We start from the raw sequence: 13,364 nt of genomic DNA, 5'->3' as shown, positions 1-13,364 counted from the left end.
GTTAGCGCAGCCCGCTACGAATTCGGCGACCCAAGTTCCGATTCCAGCTGACGATCAATACCGGTGACGATTATCTTAATCGGGTCTTGGACCTCCCCTAGGTCGACTCAGCCTCAAATGAGTACCTGGTGCGGTGTGTAGTTAACATCGCCACTGGGGAGACAAAGGTGGTCGTGCGTGGTGCTGGCCACCCACCCCCTCGTGTGCCGTGCCGGCCATCATCGGTACTTGCTAACAGCACTTGCCCTAACGGTCTATTAAAGCTACACGGGGGATATTCTTTCTTTGCTGGGGAGCGGTGGCGCTGTGATTAACGCACTGACGACCATCCCAGCATCCCATGGCTATCAGCGGTGGCGAACATCCGAGCCGATCCTACGTCTCCCAAGGCCTTACATTATTACCTCCTTGGCGTGTAAACGTCAGCACTGGGGAGGCAAAGGCGTCCGGGGGCGTGATGCTTCTCACACCTCCCCCTATTGAGTCGGGTTTCGCCTTAATAGGTGCTCGCGAACGGCACTTTGTACCCACAGACTGCAAGGGCTACAAGGCGAATCTTAGTGTGCGTGTGCACGTGCATGTGTGCAGTGCCGGATTAAGCTAGTGCGGGGCCTGTAGCATATGTTATCAAGGGGCCCTAAGTAAAAAATAAAACCACATAAATATTAAAACACACATTTTTTACTTGCATAGTAAAGTAATTGTATTTTCTCATTTGCTATACAGCCAGATAATACGACAAATCGCTAACCTTAACCACCCAGCCGTTCATAAAAGTTGAAGGCAGTATAGTACTATAGTAATAGAGCAAGTGCAGAATCACTGAACCGGAATTGACAGCTTGAAAGCATTTAGCGCGGGGCCCTTGAAAGTGTGGGGCCCATAGCATATGCTACTTTAGCTACTAGGATAATCCGGCACTGCATGTGTGCACGCGCTTCGTCTTGTAGAGGAACCAACACACAAGCGGTGCAGCAATTGCATGACCAACAAAAGCTCTCGGCCTTGCCCAGACCACGAGCTCAAAAGAACTGGACGCGTCGCCATTTTGTCATTTAGAAGCAGCGATTGGAAGGGCCTAGAGAATGTGGCCATCCCGACAACGGGCAGCCGTTGAAACAGAGACACAAAAACTTGCAGACAGATCAATGTTTGCTGCTGCAATACGCAGCTGGGATCCCCATAATATGGTGAGGACTGGCACCCTTACGCTATGGGGAGCCCGTTAGCCGTTTCCTAAAGGCAACAGTCACTCAGATGACCTGTTTGTGACCCAACAGGAAATGTTCCCTTGCAGCCAATGAGGCCTCCAGTGTGACTGTGCGGTCAGTTTAGCACAACTCCATGTTGCAGGCCACGCTCACTGACGCCTGCTGTATGTTTGGAGTTTGCACGTTCTCTCTCCCTCACCGTGGTCGCGTGGAATTTTCTCCAGCTCCTGCGGTTTTTCCCTCCTACATTGTGAATCACGCGATTAGCACGTACGGCGCGAAATAAGTTCAACATATATACATTTGGCTGCTAGGAATTTCCACGTGACAAGCCACTTCGTTGACCTATCATTTGTGGCCAGGTGGCTTCTGAAAATGAGCTATAAAGCTCAGTGGGCCCTACCTGGTAAAATAAAAATTAGATAGTTTAATAGAAAATAAAAATGCGTCGTTAACTTTTTACTATTATACAGGGTCACGTCTGCCGTGGAGATGGAACAATGAAATTAGGCTGTGTGTAGGTGTTAGGTGGATTCCTATCCTGTACAATTGCAGGACCGATGATTTTGATTTGGGGTGCTATACCCCCACCCCCGCCCCCTTCTTCTTCTCCACCCCCCTTCCCGCCGCCACCACCATCTCCTCTTCAGCAGCTGGAGAACTCCGACTCGGACGTGACGGAGGTGACGCGGCCCCGCTGGTAGTGGGCGCTGACGCTCGCCGGGTACCGCGCGATCACGTGCACCCCCCCTCCGCCGCCGCCACTGCCACCGCCGGCCTTGCGCGAGGAGCGCAAGTGCTTGAGCAGCCGGCCCAGGCGGCGCTTGAACTTCTCCCCGATGAAGGCGTAGAGCACGGGGATGAGGCAGCAGTGAGCGAAGCCCAGGCCCTCCGTGACGGCGAGCGCCCGGGCCAGCGTCTCCTCGAGGGCGCACGACCGCGCCGCCGCCGCCTCCGACCCCGCATCTGTGCCGTCCTGCGACCGCTGCTCGGCGCCCGGAGCGCCGACGCCGAGGCGCGCCAGCGTGTCGGCCATCACCACCGCGTTGTAGGGCAGCCAGAAGACGAAGAAGACGGCGACGATGGCGACGGTCACCCGCACGGCCTTGCGGCGCTCGTGCACCTGCGAGCGCGACAGCCGGCGGATGATGCTGCAGTAGCAGAAGAGCATGACGGCGCCGGGCGCCACGAAGGCGAGCAGCAGGTGCTTGGCCCGCAGCGCGGCTTGCCACGCGGCCGCCTGCCCCTCGGGGTAGACGTGCTCGCAGCGGCTGGCGCCGCTCAGCGGGTCCACGGTGACGGCGCCGAACGCGAAGTCGGGGGCCGTGAGCGCCAGCGAGAAGAGCCAGACGAGGGCGCAGGCGCGCGAGCCCCGCGCGGCCGCCGCGGCCGCCCCGGCGCGGTTCCCGTCGCGGCGCGCCGTCGTGGCGTGCACGATGGCGCGGTAGCGGTCGACGCCGATGCACGCCAGCAGCAGGATGCTGCAGCTGAGGTTGAGGGTGTGCACCGCGTGCACCGTGCGGCACAGCGCCGTGCCCAGCCGCCAGCGCGCCGTCGCGTTCACCGCCACGAAGGGCAGCGTGGCGACGAACAGGAGGTCGGCGGCCGCCAGGTTCAGGAGGAAGCGGTCGGCGGCGGTGGGCTGCCCGCGGGAGGAGCGCGGCCGCAGGGTGAGCACCACGGCGACGAGCGCGTTGCCCGCCAGGCCCAGGAGGCACACCGCCGAGTAGGCGGCCACGAGGAAGTTGCGCTGGAAGAGCCACGTGGCCGAGAGGTCGCAGCCGGCGTCGTGCGGGGCGGTGGCGTTCTCCTCGTAGTCCAGGCCTCCCAGCCACGAGAGGTTCACGTTCAGGTTGAAGGGCTCCAGATCGTCAGACTCCATTGCCTAGAGCAGAAATGGGGGAGGGGTGGGGGGTCCAAAATAACAAGAAGAGACATTTTTGTTGTCGAATTCGGTAAATAAAAAACATGTTTTGAGAGCCGCAGTGCAGTGTGGTGAATACGAGGCGGTGCTGAATGAATTACATCACGGAGCAGTCCTTGAAGAGCCGCAGATTGCCGCCCGCTGGCTTAGGGGTTGCGGAGGAGGATGTGGGGTGGTGGTGGTGGTCGTGGTGGTGGAGAGCGGGAGTGCAGTGGTTAGCGCGCTGCTCACCTCCGATTAGCACGATTGGCGAAAGAAAATCAACATACCTACATACAGGCGCTACGAAACGGGTTCGATTCCCACTCATGGCCACCACCGGTGACTATAATTATCTGAACCGGTCCTGGGCCTCCACTAGGTCGACTCAGCCTCAAATGAGTGCCTGGTGCGATGTGCAAACGTCACCACTGGGGAGACAAAGGCGGCCGGGCGTGGTGCTGGCCAACCACCTTCTTCGTGTGCCGTGCCGGTCATGATCGGTACTCGCTAAAGGCACTTGCCCCAACAGTCTGTTGAGGCTATACGGGGGATCTTTGTGTCTTTAGTGGTCGTGGTGGTGGTGGCGGTGGTGGCGGACATCTGTAAACGTTCTCCGAAGCACATCCAGGGTCGGATTAACCCATGGGCTCATAAGGCATATTTTGTAGGCCAATTCAATCCATGTTGATGGAACAGGCTCACCTCCTGCTTAGCTCCCCAGATAATAATAATAATAATGCAATTTATAACGCGCGCAAAGTTGCGGACGTAACGGCCACAACTCAGTCGCTCGAAAGCACGTGGTTATAGAGGTGAGTTTTTAAGTCTCTCTTGAAGGAGGCGATTGAAGTGATGCTGCGAATGTGCAGAGGGGTGATGGCGTTCCAGACTGTTGGGGCTGCCACCGAGAAGCGGCGCATAGACGCGACCATCCTGGAGCTTGGTATCAAGAGGAGGTCGTGAGTCGCGCTGCGCAGGCATCTGCCGTGTGCTGAGCTGCAAGTCGTCAATAATGAAGAAAGGTACGGCGGGCAGGCAGATGTGAAGGCGCGGTGGCAGAGGTTTGGCCCACGCGGTTCATCGTGGCCATGACGGATACAATGAGCCGGCATCGCGTTGCAATCTGGCTTCAAAATTCGGGTTTTGGCCACCGGCGATTAAAATCGGGGGTCTCACGTGGAGAGCGGTGATGGCCTCGGGCCTGCCCGCCAATGATCGTCACGCCGAAAGAAAAGAAAACAAGAAGAAGAAAAAAAACTCCTTCGCGTAAAATCGATATTTTTTCTTTTCTTTTTTTACTTAATTCTGAGAAATAACAGGCTTGGGAAACGCCACATCACAACGGCATGCGGCCTTGGGGGACGAAGCTGATAGCGTAAGATTCGTTATCGTCAACGTTTCGGATATACGGAGGCTTGGGCTGCCAACCGCCACCGCCACAGCGTAACGGTCGCACTGTACGGCTCTGCGATGTGCGGCTCGGGGTGCCGTGCGCCGCGCGAACTCGATCGAGCTCCTGAATAAGCCATGTGGCAGCAAAAACGTCGGACACAGTGTCGTCAACACGATGTCCGACGTTTTGCTCCATGCGGCAGCAGCCACGCCGGTAAGCTGGCACTAATGACAATTGCCCAGGCTCTACAATCCTCTATATTGCGGTGTTAGTTAACCATCTAATGAGGACCCGGAGCACATGGAGAAAACCCACTCGTGCGAGGGAGCAACACTCTATCCCATGCAGATGTGAAACAGACGGCGAAGAGTCCACTTGCTGTACCGCCTTCTCCTGGCGAGCCGGGGGGTGTCTCTCGTCCTCGACGCCCACGGGAAAGGAGTTTCACCACATTAGTGTGTGGTGGTGATCCGCCAACCCTCGCCGCTGCCTCCTATTATCACGGTTGGCAGGGTACGGTGCGAAAGAAGTTGAACGTACGTACAAACGCAGTGCTGGATCACAGGCAGCCACGCCCTCTGCGTTCACAATCCCAGCAGTCTGTGTCCCCCCCTGTGCCCAATCACGATTCACTTCATTTTCCTCTTCTGGCCCCCTTACACTAGAACGAGCTGCCCCTCCACGTCAATCACTCAGCATCACTCTCCGTGTTTCGTTCTACTCTGAAGACACTCGCTTACTTGCCATCCTCTTCCCCCCTCCCGTCCCCATCATTAACACCGTCCATCACTCACTCATCATCAACCACTAATTTTACTGGTAGGAACCTCCTGGTTACACCAGCCCACAGGGGATTATTGTGTCCGTCGTGCAGGGAGGGGTTGGGTGGGGAGGGAAGGGCTGGATGGGGAGGGGAGGGGAGGGTGGGGAGGGTGTGGAGGGTGGGGCTGGGTGGGGAGGGGAGAGTGGGGAGGGGCTGGGTGGTGAGGAGCTGGGTGGGAAGGGTGGGGAGGGGCTGGGTGGGGAGGGTGGGGCTGGGTGGGGGGTGGGAGGGGTGGGGCTGGGTGGGGAGGGGCTGGTCACCCCGTGGTGCCCTTATAAAACTCAACGTTTAACCTACTCACGCCGGCTTGTGCCCGCCCTCACAGTCGGGCATATTTACGGAATACACCACGCCGCCGTTGACCCTGGCCATTGACCGAGCAACCCAACGTTCCTACCAGCTCCCTCCGCAGGAATGTGTTCACTTTCATCACCATTCGTGTTCACGCATCATCATCATCACCATCATCACATTCATTACGCACGCGCGCGCGTGGAAATTCTTACGCGCCGTACGCAGCCAACCGTGCGAAAGACAACAACACTAAAGCTGCAATTCTTCTCGTCGACTCATCTCATCCCACTGCTGCTGGATAAGGCGCTATATACATTTTAAATTAGAAGACCCCCCCCCACACACAAGGTGAGGCGCAAGATCGTGAGGGGTCATGGAGGCGAAAGCGGATGACGTCACACCTCGCCCACGTCGCTTCTGCCAGTGCCTGGAGTGGTTGCGAAAGTTGATAGCATTCGCAGTAATCGGGTCATCGTGAAAGACCCAACGCAGACGATCCCTGGGTTTAATCTTCCACGAAGTTCACGGTCCACCCTGAACTGCACGAACCGTGGCGGCGGATGTGAATACCTGATGCGCAAATGTGCAGCTAAGAACTCTCCTACTGCAGTGTGCGTCGGTGGTCATCCGGCTGCCCGATCCACACACACGAGGGAGACATCACAGCGAGAACACTCAGCTGCTCATGGCGCGGTTATTTGTGGCTTGACCACCTGGACGTGAAATCGCGGTTTGTTGCTCTGCATCCACACCAGCCGTAAGAAAGAAGAAGCAGATTGAGGTCGGGTAATCGTAATGAGGATTCCTTGTTAGGATCACAGCGATGCTGCTGCTGCTGTCCGTCAGTCGGGGTCACATTTTGCCCTGGACCGCAATTGCACCTCTGCAGGAACTGTTGATAGGGGTTTTGTTTTTTTTTGTAACTTTTTAATTTCTTTTTTTACGGATTAACAAAAAGGCCGCGTGTTTTGAACTCCGTGTTCAGTGCGTCGCTTGAAACCCTCGCGGTCTCCCACCAGGGCCGGATTGAGGCACGGGAGCTTTAGGGTTGGCTGTTACTATCTCTGTATGTCACCAATGTAATGTTTGTAGACCCCTTCATTTCGTGTCCTCGCCTTCCATACTCCAGGTAACTTATTTCACATATGTGTATAAAGATATTTAGGCTCGCTGGTCTCGTCATGAAACTGCAATGAAAAAGCACCAGGGGAGGCAGCTATCACATCTGCCTCACTGAGGGGGACGTGTCTAACACGCCCCCCTCCGTGAGGACACGCCCCCTCAGTGAGGACACGCCCCCTCAGTGAGGACACGCCCCCTCAGTGTGTGAATCTGGCTCTGACACGAGCCAATGCCTCCCCAGCCATTGACCTCACCGCACGTCACTGGTTTAGAGTGTTTAGCTGGGATACATTTACACATGATATGCCACTTCGTTGAGCTATCATTTGTAGCCAGGTCGCTTCTGAAGAAGAGCTACGTGGCTCAGTGGGCCCTTACCTGGTGAAATAAATAAAACTAGTTTAAAAGATGAACTACTATTACCTTTTTTGAATTTCAGAATTTGTTTTGTGGTAGGAGGAAACGAGTGAGGCTGGATACAACCTACACACGTGGGGCCGTACCTGGTGAAATAAAAAAGAGTTTATAGTTTAGGATGAAAAAGAGTTTATAGTTTAGGAATAGGTTTCAGAGGAGCCAAGCCAACAGCCAGCCAGGAAACTCGATGCATAGATGATCTCTTATAGTAGTAGTAGGATGGTTCAGACGGTGACATAGACAAAAATACGCAGACTAAGGAGTTGATGGCGCGTGGGATATAAAAAGTTAAAAAGGTAATATAATATTTTCGACTTTTTAACTCTGTGCTACCACCGCAGTGTTCCCTCGAACCTGATGAGCGGGAAGGCACCAGCAGCTACGCGGTCAGCTGGTAATTTCCCAAGCTCTGCAGTCCTCGATCCATTCATATTTTTTTCACCAAATAAGGCGCGTTTATAAGTGTGGCAGGAAACCGGAGCACCCGGAGAAAACCCACGTGTGTGAGAAGCGCGGGAGGGGGGTAACTCTATCGAGTCCACATTTGCCGTACTGCATTCTGTAAGCGAGCCCGCGGGTAGGAGAGTTTCACAACATTCGTGCGGTGATCCACCAACCGTTGCTGCTGCCTCCACAGCGCTGGATCGCTGGCAGCCGCTTGGTGCGGAGTGGCCGCCGCCTGGTGAGATGATTGATAGACGACGACGATGGTGATGGCGATAACGACGATGTGTGTTTTGGTTGGGGCGCGGACGTAAAGCGGAGGTCATGTTTCTAATAATCCTCATTATTTTACTCGTAATAACAACAACAACAATGTGACCTCGTGCAATGCTCTCCGCCATGACCACAATAACAAGGCAAACCCCCGTGGCGAGTTTCCTCTTTGCGTTCAGCAACCAGGGTCGAGCGATAACATCGACACGATGAAAACAACACGGCCGCGAGTACTAAACTCTCAACTATGTTCTTTCATTTACCGGGTAAGGCCCACTGAGCGATGTGGCGAGCTCTTTTTCAGAAGCGACCAGGCCACAAACCGTAGCCGGAGTGGCTTGTGACGTGGTTTAGAAACGCGCGTTTTGAGTGTTTGTCTGCTGCCCGCAAACGTCCACGTGATGACGATCAGCCACTTTATTGAGCTGCCGTTTGTGACAGCCAGGTCGTTTCTGAAAGAGAGCGCTACGTGTGGCGTTGATTTTAAATGCGGAGGGGGAAACCCCGGAGGAGCCGGAAAAAAATGCCACGCGACCACGTGGACAGTGGAAATGCAAACTCCAAATTTAAAAGGCGTCACGGTCGGGATGGAACCCACGATCTCCTGTATACCAGGCGAGGAAGTTAACATCTCCTAGCCACCGCGACTTGGTGTGGTTATCGCTGCATCGCGAGATTGTGAAAGATAGCGGGCGGCTTGTCGAGAGGGCCTCACCCAGCAGTGGATTGACCATGACCGCAGCTGCCGATGATGATGATGATGAATGCATTCGTCATTCAAATAAGAGTACACGTATTATTGCACGCTTGATTATCCAGGAAAGAAGTCTCACTGAGTCTCAGGACTCTTGTTTTCAGGAGGGTCCTGACAAGTCTTCGCAGTCGAGGGGAGGTGGCAATGCTTGTTGCCGCTCGCCACTGGTGTTAGCCGTGACTGGGAATCAAACTCATGCGTACGGTTTCATGGCGGATCGTGCATAAAATACTGAGACGGGTCACTCCGTCCCCGCTGTGTGAATTCCATTTGGGGGGGGGGTGGGAAATAAGAAAAAATCAGCTGCAAAAACGTTCTTCACACGAGGTTAGTTAGCAAATTATTGGGTTTTGCGTTTCAAAAGCATGGGAGCGGGGTAGCAAGGGGCGGGGCGGGCGAGGGGGCAGGCGGGGGCACTAGGGGTGAAGAGATGGGCTGAGCCATGGACTCCGAGTTGCATTACCGGTCACGGCTAACATCAGGGGCGAGCGTGAGCCGGTCCTACGCACCAACATCAACCACACCCCCAACCGCGTCATCACGTTGGTGTTTCTTGTTGGAACGTTCGGACCCGCCCCTACCGGAGATCTGTGAAAAGAGCTTTATAGCTCATCTGATTCCTCCAGTATGAATACGTATTCTATTAAAAAAATAATGTTTTTATTTTACCAGTTACGAGACACTTTTTCAGACGCGACCTGCCCACAAATGATAGCTCGACCACGTGGCTTATCACGTGGAAATGTACAGCATCTAAATACTCTTAAACGCGTGATTTAGATTCTAAATGCGGAGAAAATTCACGCGACCACGGGGAGAACATGCAAACTCCAAATATACAGCGGGCGTCAGGGCTCGGGCTCGAACCCACGGTCTCGTGTAGACTCGGCGAGGTAATTAACATCTCGCCACCGTGGCGATTCTGATCAGTCCGCACTAACCAGCTTGGTAAATTCTAGATTTGAAGCTTTCGTGACTGCAAGGATTCATATTCTTTGTTATTTCGGTAAAGTCACGTAGGTAAAAAATGAAATTAAAATTAATAAAAATAAAACAATAAAATCACGACGTTTCGGAGGCAACACAAGTCTCCGTCATCAGGTGGGACCGTGCAGCAAATCTGGCTGTGACGGTCCCACCTGATGACGGAGACTTGTGTTGCCTCCGAAACGTCGTGATTTTATTGTTTTATTTTTATTAATTTTAATTTCATTTTTTACCTACGTGACTTTACCGAAAGAACTAAGAGTACAGCTTGGTAAACTCCAGCCACTCAACCCCACCATGACAAACGGTGGCCCGGGGAGGCCTTTGTCCAGCAGTGGATTGATCAGGGACTGATCAGGGTTATTATTAATTATTGACGAGTAGATCGTGGGTTGCGGGCGGTGAAGGTCGGGACACCACGGGACCACTTCGCCACTCGTCGCGGTGCGGTGCCCGCGGTGGTCGCGATTTGACAAAGTGTGGACGTCGTTTGGGGCCGTCCATAAATGACGTCACGCGATATTAGACGATTTTGGACCCCCCCCCACCTCGTCACACGGCGTCACAAAAAGTCAGACCCCCCCTCAAATATGACGTCACAAAACTCTGCCCCCCCCTCAAATAATAAAACATTCTTCAAATCGCTTTAAACTATTGTCATTGTAGTGCGTATTTAATGTGGCGCTGCACTCTGATGTTGTAGGAGAAAACATTTATTAAAAAGTATATTTAAGTAAGTAGAACGTGTTGTCTATATTTATTTAAAGTTACGCATTTTGATGTGACGTCACATTTCTCACCCCCCCCCCCCTCGTCACACATTGTCACAAATGTCTGACCCCCCCACACCCCCCAGGTGCGTGACGTCATTTATGGACGGCCCCCGTTCGAGAATCGCGTTCACTCATCCTCACGCCTTTACCTCTCACTCCATCTCCGCGTTCGGAATTATTTAAGTGCCACGCTCGCCCCGGCAATGTCGACATCTCGCTTGAGTCTCAAGACTCTTTGTCAGGAGGTTCCTGCATTGAGATGTTTGGACAAATGTGTGTCATTGCTTAATTGTATCCGGATTGTGCTATGGGGGCTGGGGAGGGGCTCACAGAAGCCCACGGAAGCGGATATCACAGAGCTCCCTCCGGGAGTCCTTCAAATGACCTTTGGAACACACACTTCTGATGAGAACACATCGTGTCGAAACCGGTCCAGACGGTGCTTGTATTGAGCCAATTTCTATTTTTTATTTGTGGCCGATGAGAAGTGTAAAATATACCTTGATCTTTTAGTTTGACGTGGAGGGACGAGAAATATAAAATATATATTCATTGTGTGTGTTTCTACGAGCTGTTAATGATTAATTATATTGCCATTCGCTGTTCTCCACGCTGTTTGATCAACAGTGCCCATTGGGCATGTTTGATAATGATGTCTGTCTCTGTCCACATCCTGGAGGAATGATCAGTGTGTCTCCTCAACAGCTGAGAGATGGCTGTAAAGATCAAATTACAAAAGCATTTGTATTCCTTATTATTACGAGTACGCGAACGCGCTCTATCTCGAAAGTTAAGCAGGCGTTGACCCTGCTTAGCACTTGGATGGGTGACCACCGTGCATTTAACTAATTATTTGGTGTTTGCCGCTGCGTTGGCAGTGGTGCACAAGTACGAATAAAACATTGTTTTAAATCTCACCACATTCGGAAATAACAACACTGTGGACATCAAACAAAGGCGGCCACTGCATCGCGCGCTTTCAGATGCGATTCTGCGGCCGTCTGGAACGCTCTTCCTTCCGATATTAGCAAGCCACTGGAGCTGTGCACTTTTAAATCGTCGAGATTGACAAACTCATTTCTTTACAACTGCTTTCTGTTGTTTTTAGTTTGTTGTCCCCCCCCCGCACCTCCGATTAGCACGATTGGCTACGTACGGTGCGAACGAAGTGCAACGCTCACACGTACCCGTCCGTACAAATTTAATAAGTACATAATGGGCGACGTTTCGCGCCATGGCCCTTCTTCATAGCACGCGTCTAAAACAGGCCGCTGCGGAATCACGTGGCGGGCAGCAGAGGTCAGTAAAATAATGGATTCATTGATTCGGTTTCCACGTCGCTGCTTCGCTGCAGTGTGCGGACTCAACAGCTGTTGTACAAGTGCCCTCCATGGTAACGTGGAATGGACACGACCACCGCCGGAGATGAACGCCGAGCTTAACGCTTTCTTTGAGCATTTTCATCGAGTGTGTATTATTCCATTGAAACCGAAATTAATTTCGACAATCCGATAAACCTCTTCTTGGTTCTTTCGGTAAAGTCACGTAGAAGGGAAATAATACAATAATAAAAATAAAACATACAATAAAATACAATTCTCACGACTTCGGACGCTGTCTTTCCGACAGCCCTGTTCTTCACCTGAGGACGGCTGCTTGCGTTGTGGCCGAAACGTCGTGAGAATTGTATTTTATTATGTTTTATTTTTATTATTTTATCATTTCCCTTCTACGTGACTTTACCGAAAGAACCAAGAAGATGAATCCCTGCAGTCACGAAAGCTTTAAATCGAAATCCGATAAACGTTTCGCGGCTTCGTGATCAGTGGCGGCAGTGGTTAGCACACCGCACTCCAGACGCGGCAGCCCGGTTGTGAGCCCACTCCGACACCACTCACCAACCCTCCACTGCCCGGCGTGGCGAAGTATGGTCAAACAAGCCACAACACGCCACAACAAGCCACAACACGCCACAACAAGCCACAACACGCCACAACAAGCCACAACACGCCCAACACGCCGCCGATAGATCTTCATCCGAACAGTGGTTCGCAAATGACCATCACAGTATCGATTCGAAAGATATGGTTCTTTGCAAATGAGCCACATATAACATTGACTGGCATTCAACAATAGCACTGTCCTAAAAGAGTAAAATATATTTATAATAGGCACGGTTCGCGCCATGGCCCTTATTCACAGCACCATCTGTGTGCTGTGAATGAGGGCCATTGCCCGAAACGTCTCCTGATTTATTTGTATTTACCTGTGTAGGTCAACAGTTGTGTCATTGACGATTGTGTTCAGTTTTGTTACGTGTGCGTGTGCCACCATCTGCCAATCTAGTAGTAGCAGCAGCAGCATCACCAAATGTGATTGTGCCACCACCACTAACAACAGCATCACCAATTATGCCCGTGCCACTACCACTAACAACAGCAGCAGCATCACCAATTGTGATTGTGCCACCAACTGCCAACACAGCAAACAGCATCTGCAGAAGAACGACAATATTCATGCCACGGCCGGGTCACGTACCATTGCGACGACGCAGGTGACGATCTTTGCGCCGACTTTGTCAATGAAATCAATGCAACTCGCAACGTGGTGGAGGCGGCAGTGGCGCGCGCCCGCTGATCGCCGTGCCGTTGTGATGCGTGTGGCGCTGTCGCGACAATAGTGTGTCGTGGTGTGGGAGAGTGGGTGGAGTGGGGAGAGTGGTGGTGGGGTGGGGGTGTTCTCTCCTACGCCACAGCGGGATTTGGGGGGGGGGGGCAAGGATGGGGAGGGGGCAAGGGCGGAAGGTGGAAAGGGTGTGCGGTGGTGGGGTGGAGGGATTCCCGCGATAAACTGGAACGATAAATAAATATGCGCGGAAGTCTCTGGCCACCCTGCTTTTCACTGGAAAGTTTCCTTAAGATTATCTCTCTATGTATACTGGATACTATCGTGGGTCTTGTTCGGGAG

General features: G+C 52.9%; 1 protein-coding gene across 1 annotated transcript; it reads right to left on the bottom strand.

Annotated features, from left to right (window-relative positions):
- Nucleotides 1-1,820: 1,820 nt before the first annotated feature.
- Nucleotides 1,821-13,093, bottom strand: LOC144724612 (C-X-C chemokine receptor type 4-B-like). The gene is made up of 2 exons (XM_078603884.1): nucleotides 12,936-13,093; nucleotides 1,821-3,096 (listed from the first exon to the last, which is right to left on the bottom strand). The coding sequence occupies exons 1-2, from the start codon at nucleotides 12,936-12,938 to the stop codon at nucleotides 1,858-1,860; spliced, it is 1,242 nt and encodes a 413-aa protein (XP_078460010.1). The 5' UTR covers nucleotides 12,939-13,093; the 3' UTR covers nucleotides 1,821-1,857.
- Nucleotides 13,094-13,364: the final 271 nt, after the last annotated feature.

This window comes from Lampetra planeri, chromosome 21, assembly GCF_965212315.1.
Source record: "Lampetra planeri chromosome 21, kcLamPlan1.2.h2, whole genome shotgun sequence".
Classification (NCBI taxonomy): domain Eukaryota; kingdom Metazoa; phylum Chordata; class Hyperoartia; order Petromyzontiformes; family Petromyzontidae; genus Lampetra; species Lampetra planeri.
The sequence above is the reverse complement of the archived record's forward strand: the minus strand, read 5'-3'. Positions and strand labels throughout refer to the sequence as shown.